The 12,889-nt window shown below is 38.9% G+C and overlaps 1 protein-coding gene across 3 annotated transcripts in view; it reads right to left on the reverse strand.

Annotated features, from left to right (window-relative positions):
- Positions 1–12,889, reverse strand: part of SHROOM4 (shroom family member 4) — a 247,744-nt gene that overhangs the window by 114,309 nt on the left and 120,546 nt on the right. For all 3 annotated transcript variants that reach the window (XR_006695454.3, XR_006695453.3, XM_045384065.2), the window contains exon 2: positions 5,029–5,180. Coding sequence is in view for 1 of the 3 variants with exons in the window: in XM_045384065.2 (XP_045240000.2) it covers positions 5,029–5,180 (152 nt within the window). In the remaining 2 variants the exon portion in view is untranslated. The remainder of the gene's footprint in view (positions 1–5,028; positions 5,181–12,889) is intronic.

Below are 12,889 nucleotides of genomic sequence, written 5' to 3' on the forward strand. Positions count from 1 at the left end.
TTGTCTCTACTAAAAATACAAAAATTATCTGGGTGTGGTGGTACACACCTGTAGTCCCAGCTGCTTGGGAGGCTGAGGCAGGAGAATTGCTTGAACCCGGGAGGCAGAGGTTGCAGTGAGCCAAGATCGTGCCATTGCACTCTAGCCTGGGCAACAGAGCAAGGCTCTATCTCAAAAAAAAAAAAAAAAAAAACTTGCAAAGCTTTTCTTTGTGACATACCTATGATCATTTAAAAATATTCTCTCAATATTTGAAAAGAGTATATGCAGTCTATAAACAATTTTCAAAATGTATTAATTAGATCTAATGAATTGTTTTTCATATCTTCTAAGTAGTTTATTTTAGTCTACTTTATTGTCAATTAAATTATGTTAAAGCCTCCCATACAGATGTTTCCATCACTTTTTGTATAGTTGACAGTTTTTTTCTTTATATATTTGGATGCCATGTTTTTTGCAAAAAAAGGTTCATAAATATAATATCTTCAATACGGTTTGTATCATCAATCAATATAAAATGAACATCTTGGGATCAACATGGTTGCGTGGTCATTGTTCCTGATTTTTTTTTTCCTAATAGAGTAGTGACATGTTCAAATACCTATTTAGAGAATGGATTGATTAGGAAAAGGTGAGACTGAAAGCTGAGAAGCCAGTGGGAAGGCTCTTAGAATAGTGCAGGTGAGAAATCATGAGTGGCTGGATTAAGACAAAGGCAACCAAGAGGTCTTTAGCAGGTTAAAAACATCAAGACTTGGAATTAATTGGATTGGAAGTTGGGTGGGGTGAGAGAGGAGTTGAGGGTGACACCTACATTTCTGACTGAGCTGACCATTATCTAGACAGCAATATAGGAGGAAGAGCTGGGTTGGCTTTTCAGAATTGGCTATATTCTAAAGTTCCTTCTGTTTATATTCATACCAAAAGGACTCAAGCCTAGACCTAAAGCTAAGTGTTGGATCTTTGTCAGCTGATTGTTTACTCAAACCAAAGTCTTTCTACCTGTATAAAACACTAGGCTGAATACTCACAAATTTTAGGGTAATCACACTTCTTTTACATGTTAAGAGCTCTTTCATAAAGTTGATGGAAAATTTGGACTAAACGAGAGGGAATTAATTTCCTATACTGTGCCCAGGGTAGTCCACCTGTGAAGGTTAAGTTTTCCACAAGAGGGCAGCATCACCTAATAAATTATGTCATTGAAAGCCTTCACCAATAGGGGCTGAGATGGGGAGGTTAAAAGGGTAGAAAATACAGGTTCTGGGAGCCATAGGACCTGTCACACCACGAAAACCAAAGGGCCCTGCTAGTTCAAGCCCATAATTATAACCACTCCTAAGTGACTGATGGTGGCAGATGTTGCTACGAAAGAGGACATGGAACTCACCCTGTCAAGATGAGTGGGTGAAACACCTGAACCCTCTCATTCTTGTGACTGATTCAGAAGATACTCTAGATAGTGTTCACACTCCCTCTAAGTGCTGGTGTCTCTGTACAACCAGCATCTCACAGGGGCCTTTATTTCCTATTCAGATCATTGCCACCCCTAATGATTCCTTAGCACATCATTCTCTGCAGGTTAGGCTGCAAAGCACATCACCATTCTGATGCTCTCCCAATTTAACAGTGTTTGGTTATTCCAATTATGCTTCTTTTAGACCCTAAGGAAAGAAATGGGAATGAAATTCACTGACAACCCATTATGTGAAAGTCATTTTACATAAATTATCTTATTTAATCATCGCAACAATGCCATTATATACGAATTATTATTTGTCATATAAGAGACCTACGAAGTTGCAAACATGGGAATATCTAGCTCCAAAACAAAAATGCTTCCAAATTCACCAAATTACCCCTCCAAGAAGCCTTATTTAAGACCTAAATCTTGACCAATCCAAGATTTAATCAGTGATAATGTATCTATTATGTAAGGCATTACTTAACATGTCACCTCCTATCCATGTACATGGGCAGGTATGGATTAATCTTAGGTGCCAGCAGGTAATAGAAGTCAAGGGGATCCTATATAACCTCATTCTTCCTAGGTCCAAAGACTTTCCCCTTAAATATTCTCTCTTCAGGATAAATCATTTGGATATAGAACATGAGGACAATGGAAGAATTAAAGATGGCTTCTGTGTTTCTGGCTTAGTTGGCTGAATACATACGTGGTGGTCCTGGTCATAGATAGTTATTTTGAGAGAAGATGATGATGTGTTAGGCATGGGCATGTTGTGTTTGCAATACCTCTGACACATTTAAGTATAAATGTTTAATGGGAAGTTGGTTATATGGTCTAGAGCATAGGAGATACAGAAAATAAGGTGAAGCTAAAGGGCTGGGTGAGATTTTCCAGGGTATATTAAGTTAAAAATGGTGGAACTATGGGGAACACCAACATTTAAGGAATGGTCAGAGGAAGAGCAGGTAATAACGAGCCTGGTTTTTAAAAAATGGACAAGGATGTAGGAAAAGAACAAGGAAACTGATTATCTTGAAAGTAAGAGGTGTGGCCAGGCGCGGTGCCTTATTCCTGTAATCCCAGCACTTTGGGAGGCTGAAGCAGGCCGGATTACTTGAGGTCTGAGGTTTGCAACCAGCCTGGCCAACATAGTGAAACTCCGTCTCTACTAAAAATACAAAAAGTAGCCAGGTGTACTACTGGTACACGCCTGTAATCCAGCTACTCGCAAGGCTGAGGCAGGGGAATTGCTTGAACCTGGGAGGTGGAGGTTGCAGTGAGCTGAGATCACGCCACTGCACTCCAGCCTGGGCGACAGAGCAAAACTCCATTTCAAAAAAAAAAAAAAGGTTTTTTTTTTTTTTATTAACATAATAGTTACACATGTTTTGGGGGTACATGTATCATTCTGATACATATAAAGTGTAACAATGAAATTTGGAAAATTGGGATATCCATCACTTCAAACATTTATCTTTTCTTTATGTTGAGAACATATGAATTCTTCTCTACCAGTTATTCTGAAATATACAATAGATTGTTAACTATAGTTACCCTACCCAAACTATTGAATACTAGATCTTATTCTTTCTATCTAACTGTATTTTTATACCCATCAGTCAACCTCTCTTCAACCTCCCCACTTCCCAGCCTCTAGTAACCACCAGTCTACTCTCTATCTCCATGAGATCTCTCTTTTCACCCTTTACATATGAGTGAGAACATGTAATATTTGTCTTTCTGGGCCTGCCTTATTTTACTTAATGACCTCCAGTTCCATCTGTGTTGTTGTAAATGACAGGATTTCATTCTTTTTATGGCTGATAGTATTCCTTTATATATATATATTCCCCATTTTCCTTATCCATTCATCTACTGATGGATTAGGTTGATTCCATGTCTTGTTTATTGTGAATAGTGCTGCAATAAACATGGGGGTGCAGATATCTCTTTTATATGCTGATTTCCTTTCTTTTGAATATGTACCCAGCAGGGGGACTGCTAGGTCATATGATAATTCTATTTTCAGTTTTTTACTAAACCTCCATACTGTTCTACGGTGGCTGTACTATTTCACAGTCCTACCAACAGTGTACCGGGATTCCCCATTTTCCCACATCCTTCCAGAATCTGGTTTTTTTTAATTTGTTTGTTTTGTTTTTATAAAAACCATTTTAACTGGGGTGACATAATATCTCATTGTGGTTTTTATTTTCATTTCCCTGAAGATTAGTGATGTTGAGCATTTTTTCATATGCCTGTTGGCCACTTTTGTGTCTTCTTTTAAGAAATGTCTATTCAATACTTTGCCCACTTTTTAAGCTGGATTATTTTGGGGTTTTTTTGTTTGTTTGTTTTTTTGCTATTGAGTTGTTGTGTGAGATTTTTGGTATTGAGTTTCATAAAGGAAGGTAGGGGGCAAAATCTAGAGCTATAATGTTAAATGCCATATATGATGAATACTAAAAATAACCCATTGACTTTGACAATTAGGTGATAATTTGTAGCTTTTGACAGAGTAGTTTCAGTGGAGTTCTGAGGGTCAAATTCTGGCTGCAGAGAGTAGAAAGCTAAATGGCAGGTGGAGAAGTAGGGACAGTGAGTATAGACTCTTCCTTTGAGACTGAGTATGAACAAAAGGAGAAAGACGGGGCAGGAGCCAGAGGGACAAGTGAGATTGTGGGAAGGTGCAAACTTAAGATAAAGGAAAAAAAAAAACACACAATAGAAAGGGAGAAGGCTGAGCTCCAATAATACAAAGCAAAGACGCAGCAGCAAAATGAAAGAAAAGCCATGTGGAAAGTTCACCAATAGGTAGATGCTTTTGGTGGTAGCAGAATAACTGTGCCCAAATATGTCCTTCCCTTCCTTCTGCTTATGCCACTGCACTTACCTGCAATGCCTTCCTCTTCTGATGCTTTATTTTTCAAATTATACTCACCCTTTAGCTTAAATTCTACTTCCTCTATGAAGTCTTACCCTATCATTCCCTTCTGCAGTGATCTCTTTCTCTAATAGCAATTTCTGTCTGAACGTTCCATTTGATAATCACACACAAGCCTTTATTGCCTTCTTTAAAAATATATAGCTACTTAGTCACATGTGTATCTTTTCTCCCCTGCTAGACTGTGCAATCCTCAAGGAAAGGGTTTCTAAGAGTTTGCTACAGCCTCCATGGCTGTAGTAGGGGCTCTTTAAGTCTCCATTGATATGTGGTTCAGGAATGACAGTGTATTATAAAGAAGGAGATGGAAAAACACTGGATTAGATAGCCCTTTGGTATATAATGAGTAATTTAGTCCTCTTTATAGCAAATAATGAAACAGTCTTGCAGAGGACAAATAAATTTATCCAAGATTATGTGTCTATGTGGCAGTGCCAGGATTTGAACCAAAGGCTCTTTCTCCTGTGCTATTCTGCTTCAGTTGTCTGCAAAATTCTATTTAAGTGAAACACCTCTTTCCTTTATAATATTGATAGAGACATGACTCTATTGAGCTTTATTACCAACCAAGTTTCAGTGGCCTCTGCTTCTTACAGAGACTCTCCCTGTACCTTACCTCCTGACAATCAGCTTGAGAATCCGGAAGGAGCCTTTGATGAGAATGAGGGCCTCTTGGCGGGAGCCATATAATGGAGTGCCATTGATATTCACCAGCTCATCACCAGTCCTCATCTTCTGGGACAAAGCTGCCTTGCCTCCATCTTCAATCTGTGTTGCAGAGAACAAAACAGAAAGCAGGCAGTGAGGCGACTTTCTCCCCAAAATTCTACTTGTTTCTTCCACCCCTGGAGCCACAAGTAGTACTAGGGAATGGCTCCAGGCAGCTCCTTGGAATAGCTCAGGAGCTGATCACAAGTCATTATTTACTGAAGGCAAAGCTTGAGCAAACCTTTGAGGAAGGAGGCAACATGGAAATAATGCAATCCCTGACTGGAGGAATCAGCAGTCCAACTAGGAAGACTAGCACTTCTAAACAAGAAACTGATGCTTGGAAGGAACCCTAGTGTGTGGCTAAAGCAGCAGCACAGCCTACCAAAACGTGCAGGCAAATTAGAGCCAGAAGAGCTAGGCTCCACCAAAATGACCTTTGGCAAGCTCTTTCCTATCTTTGGGCAGGCTTTGAAGTCTGACAAACTAAGTTTGAATCCTGGCTCCGCTACTTCCTAGCTGTGTGATCCTTAGGAAGTTACTTAACATCTCTGTGTCTCAATTCCCTCCTATGTGACATGTAGATAACAAGACTAGCTACCTCACAGGGTTGTTAGTATAGTAAATATCCAAGAACAGTAAGTCCTCAATTAATATAAGCTCTGATTATTATAACAAGGGGGTTGACTCTGAAGACCAGGAAAATGGCTTCCAGCTCAACATTCTGGGAGTGGAATGGCAAATTCAAAAGATACAGGTAGGTACAATGTAGCTGCTTCTTTATCTATGTCTCTTCAACATGTGCCCAGCACAGTGCTTCTAGTGTCTGACACACAGTGAGCATTCAGAGAAAGCTGGAAATATGGGTATTTACTGTTACAACACGACCTATAGAATTTCCATTAACCAGGGCAATCTGGGGAAGAAGATTGTCAGACTGAGGGGTATTGAAAGCAAAGGCAGAAATAATAGCCACTGGGGCAGGCAAAAGCAAAGCAAAGCAAAGCAGAATGTCCCTGGGGGTCTTTGCTTATGGCTAATATTATACATTCATTTTACCATGAAGGTGAGTTCTACCTATTGGAACATAAATTCTATCCATGATAATCCATGAAAGGAGTCATCTCATCCATCCATTAATCATTCTTTAAGTATTTAAGCACATTTCTATTATGCATAGGACAACATGCTAGAGATATAAAAATGAACAACGTTCCTAATTTCTAGCCTCAGGGACAGGTTACTGCCTACAGCTTATTTATCAACTGAGATGGTCAGGTAAAAAAGGCTCCAACTCACTGATGTAATCAGGAGTTGTTTTTGTTTGTTTCCAGGGAAAGGGAATGTAAGGATAATTAAATTGTATAGTCCTTAGGGGATGGAAGATTCTAAATGGGGCAATTAAGGGCTGGTATTCACTGGAGGTATTTTTACACTTCTACTCTTGTTCCAATCTTTCTCTCAGTCTTTTATAATGTCCCCTCAATCTATCCCCACACCATGGAAGTTATAATATTGTTGAGCTTTAGGTTGGCCAGCTCACGTGCAATTTCGCAGATGAGACCTCCTGGGTGCAGAGAAAAATTTAAGTTCAGGATTTTTTAAACTCCATCAAATAAATTGAACTTCTGAGTTAAATCACAGAATGTTATTATATTTATTGCTGCTAACTCAACTTTTTAAAAAAAAATTAACCTTTGTCTAACAAATCATAGGTTAGCCAAGTGACATTGAATATATATACCTTTGTTCTGGTACCCGGGCCACATTCAACACCAAACAAGCCAATATTGGTAAATGGGGAACAACTCTCAGCAAATTAATCAGGATTATACTCTTATTTCCATTGTCATTATCATTATTACTTCACAGTCACTGCTGCCTGCCGCCAAGAAAAAAGAGAGAGAGAGAGAAAAGGAAAGTGCTGTACTTGAATTTCAGAAGTTCTATTTGAATGACTCATTCCTTTGGCATCCATAGAAGGCCCTTAGCACCAGGCAGAACTTTCAACAGGGATCAGCCATTTGAAAGGGTTTCCCGAGGCTAACAAAGAACCACAAACAGAAGTCTAACTAATGAATGCTAATAGATTTTCCCTGTTGATGTACATTAGTCTTAATTCACTCTACCCATTGTTTTTAATTCATACAACTTAATTATCCATATTACTGTTACCCATAGCAAGTCTTCCCCTCAATATGTATTGATATTAAGTACCATCTTTGGTTAATTAAACACTGTTACAGCAGCAAGATCTCTGTTTATTCTAGGACAAAAGATAAAAGGGAGAAACCTTTTAAACTAAAATGCTTAATTATTGCTGTAGCAAAAGCTCAGGCATTTGGCATTCCTTACTGCTCCTTCAGCTGCCACTTTCTGAGTCCTTGCACAGACTGTTTCTTGGACTACAGCATCAGGCCAACTGTTCATGCCCCTTTTTTCTGTTCCATGCCCCTTCTCAGTCACCAGCATCCTCCTCCTTAGGAGATATGTTAAGTGAAATAATCCTAAATTAGTATAAGTCTGAAGATGCTCAGACAAATACCTAGCAAATTTTGGGTCGCCAGCATAATCTAAGAGTTCAGAAGGGTCCAGATCAGGAAGTAAGACTCCATTTGGTTGAAGATCCCTTCAACTATATCCCAGACTAGCCCTTTTCCAGACCCAGGGTATTTTCTGAGCTGTGCAATGGATTCCATACTCTTCCAGACTTTTTGGTCCTTTTTAAATTACTGCTCACTGGCCTTTCTCCTCCCCACGCTACCTCTAGATTTCTGAGATCTAGTATGTCTTCTATTTATTGTTTGGCCTCCTTACAGCCAGTTCTACAGGTCAATGTCTCAGCCACATATTTGTTTATATGGAAGACAAAGCAGATGTTCATGTTTCTATCAATAAAAAAAGGAAAGGAAGGAAGGGAAGATGAATGAGAGGAAGGGAGAAGGGGGATGGAGGGGGAAAAGATGATATGTATATTCTTCTACAAAAGGTTTTGCTTTCCCCTTCCCACCACCCTCCTCCTAACTCTGGCTGGGGCCCTGGAAAGGTGTGAATCAACAAACTTGTTGAAATTAACATACCCTGTTTGAGGGACTGTATAACAATATATGATGCTATCCATTCAGTAAGGCTGTCAGCTTTCCAGCTCTTCCTGAATCAGACCTTCAGGGTGGCTTTCTTGTTTCAGTTGAAGTGTTGTGAATCCTCAGATTAGACCCAGATGCATTGGAATGTCGGTATAAACACACATCACAAAGCTCAGTGTAAACGATGGTTAACTTATGTGTCATTTTGGATTACCCAAGTGATTGCTGGGCTAGCAGTGAGTGGCCCAAGTAATTGAAAATTGATTACATAGAGGTCATATAACCAAAAGCCAGGTGGTGCCTGGAAAGCTAGGAAAAGCTGATTGACTTTGGACAAGTCCCTTTCCCTTCTTGCAGCCTCTCTTCTCCTACTGGTAAAATGTGTAAGAGGGCCTGACTAGATGATCTCTTGGGGCTCTGACAGCTCTGGGCCTTTTCAGTTCTGACATTCAGTGACCTGTGAACAGTTAGCAAAGTCATGCATTATCCTTCTGCTGACACAGATAATCTCAGCTTTTTGTCCCATTGTACTCTGCCTTCACCCATGTTTCACTCCTTCAAAATTGACTAATTAACATCCATCTCTCAATTCCCCTGGTCTTTATCCACTGTTTCAGAGTGGTCCACCAAGGTTGGAACACTTAATAAGGCCCAGTCAGGACACTGAGAGAGATTCCTGAAACCCTATTTTGTGCTAATGAGCTAGCAATTTGGAAATTTTTGATGGGTCTTCAATGAAGCATGAAGTGCTCTGATAGCTGTCAACAAAGTGACAAGTTGGCCCCTTGTGAGTAAAGGCAAAGAACAATTGACTTAACAGCACTTGCTGGCTTCCTAGTAGCTTTTATTTAATCATGCTAAGAGATACTTGCTTGGGTCTTTTGAATAAATTTAGGAGATGAAAAAGGGAAGAAAAGAAGTATTAAATCAGGTTTATAATTTAAAAATGCATTCAAAGGAGAAACACCATCTGCAACAATAACTGATGGGTACTGAACACCTATTATGTTAGTGTAAGAGCAGCATTAAAAATCAATGACATTGTGAATACCTCTGCCTGCTACAGGAAATTTATTGGAAAAAATGAGCATCAACTGAAACTTTCTTGGTCAGCTCTTGGTCCAAGAGCTTCTGGCCAAATTACCAGCCCATACTGCTACCTCCACCAGCTTGTTTATCGTCTAAAGAAGACAAACAACATAATTGTTTAAATTGAAGTGTTTGTTTTTTGTTTTTGTTTTTTTGTTTCGTTTTGCAAATAGAAAAGGTCCACTCAGAATACTGTAATCCAGTTGTTTAAAGAAATAATATACCCTCTGAATACCTTTTTAGCATCTTAGAAAGATTTTCAAGTTTTTAGTAACACTCTAGGCATCCGTTCATGAATTTGGCCCTTTCTGAGAAAGAATAGAAAATACAGAGCTAGGGTTAAGCTGGCTTTGGGAAGTTTAACTATTAAGAAGTAGGAATATCAAAGAATGAATAAAGTCCTTGCTCATTCTGAAACTTAGTTTGAAATCTTAAGCAAACCACAGGTTGGGGGCTGTCTGTTTCTAATCTACCCTCTTTTTCCTTGTTGGTATCTCTTAGAATCTGATCATGCTAGGAGAAATTAATCAGCGTTCCCTGGACATGGGAGATACAGGCTTTCAAACCTCGGCAGTCTTCTTGCCATGGCTTTCAACACCTAACTTGTCTCTCTCAGCAACTTCTTCCCTTAAAAACTGCTCTCAAATTTCTGAAGCAGTCTAGATTAGAAAAACAAGAAACTCTGTTCCTAATTTCATCTTCCATACTTTACACCAGTTTTCCAAAAGGCAAAACAGACAACAAAAACTTTTCTCTTCAATGAGAATTGGAAAACAATAACCAATTAAAAAGCTGTAAGTAGCCCTGATTCAAAGGAGTAATCCCTATATGTGGACAGAGGGAAGAGGTGGACACCAAGGGAGAAGCCATTCTTTACCTCTACCAGCTAATAAGCAGATGCCCAAATCCTACAAGGAGCTGCCCCAGAGTGTAAAGTTCTGTGAATCAGGCCCAAGGGCTCCCCTGACCTTGAGTCAACGGAACTATGCTGTGCCCCACAGCATGACCTAGCCCAACAGACAGCTTCTTCCTCCCCAGCTGCTTAATCACCATCTAGTTTACTAATCCTCACAACAAAGGCCGTCTAAGCTCCAAATCATTAAATTTCCCTGGGGATTAGCTCCAGTCAAATTCTAAGCACCTTTGCCAAAAACTCAGCCCAGTGCCAAGCTCAGCTCTAGGAATTTGGTGATGAGGACAGGGGAAGAAGACTCAAGAGCACTGTCCCCTGTGTCAGCAACCAAAGGCAAATTTGTCTTTGCTCCTACCAAGTCAGATCGTCCTGCTGTCTCTATAAGCCCGGTAAGCGGAGACAAACATGACAGCACAAGAGTAAACTGAGGGTTTCTTACATTGCTGGCAGATATGCTCACTGGGGCTCTGTCAACTCTAGCCATTTGTTTACACTGAAGTGTTCTTCTGACATTAATGCTATCAGTGTTTGTCACAAATGTTAGTCTTTGGTGGTATAGAACAATAGTGTTCAGAGTGGGGTACATATATCCCAGGCTGTGTACAAGATGATCCACTGGAACTTCTGTTTATATATCTAAAAAATTCAAAAATCAAGCTTTATTAATATATAATATTGGTGGTAATAAATTAGATCATCCGTAAATAAAATTGTGTATACTGGAGACACATACTCAAAACATTTTTACTGATGTACATTTTTACTAAAAATGTTAGCTGGATTACAGACCTAATGAGAGGACTAAAATCATAAGGCTTTTAGAGAAAAACATGGGGCATATCTTTGTGACCTTGAGGTGGGCAAAGATTTTTTGAGCAGGATACAAAAGGTAGTAATCATAAAGGAAAGAGTGATACATTGGAGTTCATCAAAATAAAAAAAAACTTTAGCACTAAAAAAGGGAAAAGACAAGCCACAGACTGGGAAAATATTCATAATACATATTATCTGACAAATAACTTATATCCAGAATATTAAAAGAACTACAAATCAATAAGAAAAAGGCAAATAGCCAGTTAACAGTTGGCAAGGCTTGAACAAGCACTTCACTACAAAAGATAGCCAAATACCCAATAAGCATCTGAAAAGGTGCTCAATATAATTCTTCATTAGGGAAATGTGATTTAAAATTATAGTAAAAGGTCACTACATATCCACCAGAATGGCTAAAATTAAAAAGACTTAAGTATTGGTGAGAATGTATAGCAATTTGATCTCTCTACATTGCTGGCAGGAGTATAAAAATGTAAACCATTTTGGAAATCTGTATGCCTACTCTCAGATCCAGCAATTCCATACCTAGAGACCCCCAAGAGAAATAAGTGCACGTGCCCATAAAAAGATTTGATTGTTCACAGCAGCTTTATTAATAATAGACAGAAAGTAGGAACAACCCAAATGTCCTTCAAAACATACAAAAAATGACATGCTATACAACAATTAAAAAAAATGTAATAAAATGAATGTCAAAAAGATTATGTTGCATGAAAGAGATCAGACAAAAACAATACATACTGTATGACTTCATTTTATACGAAGGTAAAGAAGAGAGGTGATAATTTGAAAAAATGGTTAACTCTGTACTACTGATTGTAAAGGCACATGAGCATAATTTTTGGGGGGTGCTAGAAATGTTCTACATATTTATGTGGCTCCAGATCATATGGGAATATACATAACTAAACATTCATTAAGATTTGTACATTTTACTATATGTAAATTATTCCTTAATTTAAGAAAGAATTAAAAGAATAAAGTCCTCCAGACTATTCAGCTTATATTTCTGAGGTAGGCACCAAGACTCCAGCATCATTTTCACATACTCACAGTTTTAATCAAGGCAAAACATTTCTCTTAAAAACGTTAGCCTTCACAATAGGGCTATAATCTATGAATCTGCCCATTGTTCCTGTCTGCTTTGAGATAGTATTCATCCTCCCTACCTCTTAGAAGGTAGAGGATTTCAGTAAAAAATGAAAATAAAGACCAACACTATTTTACCAGTTGACAGGTAAAGGTGAAAAGTCTTAATGATTTGATTCCATTTTTAATCTCTAGCCAATTTTTGTCTTGACATATTACAAAAATAGAATCAATTCCTCATCCAATGTTGGAGCCATCTACTGCTACTCCTTTTGTCAATCTCAGACATGTTTTTTTCTTATGGTCCCCAGAGTTCATGACACCTACTCCTAGAAGCTGAACTTCATCAGGCCATTGCCACACAGGCAACTAGCCTTTCCTCAGGCACCATTACTGTCCCTGATATGGTTAGGCTCTGTGTTCCCACCCAAATCTCATATTGAATTGTAATCCCCACATGTGGAGGGAGTGACCTGGTGGGAGGTGATTAGATTATGGGGGTGGTTTCCCCAGTGCTGTTCTTGTGATAGTGAGGGAATTCTCATGAGAGCTGATGGTTTTAAGTGTGGCACTTCTCTCTCTCTCTCTCTCTCTCTCTCTCTCTCTCTCTCTCTCTCTCTCACCTGATGCCATGTAAGACGTGCCTTGCTTCCACTTCACCTTCTGCCATGATTGTAAGTTTCCTGAGGCCTCCCGAGCCAGCCATGTGGAACTGTGAGTCAATTAAACCTTTTTTGTTTATAAATTACCCAGTCTCA

Source organism: Macaca fascicularis, chromosome X, assembly GCF_037993035.2.
Source record: "Macaca fascicularis isolate 582-1 chromosome X, T2T-MFA8v1.1".
NCBI lineage: Eukaryota > Metazoa > Chordata > Mammalia > Primates > Cercopithecidae > Macaca > Macaca fascicularis.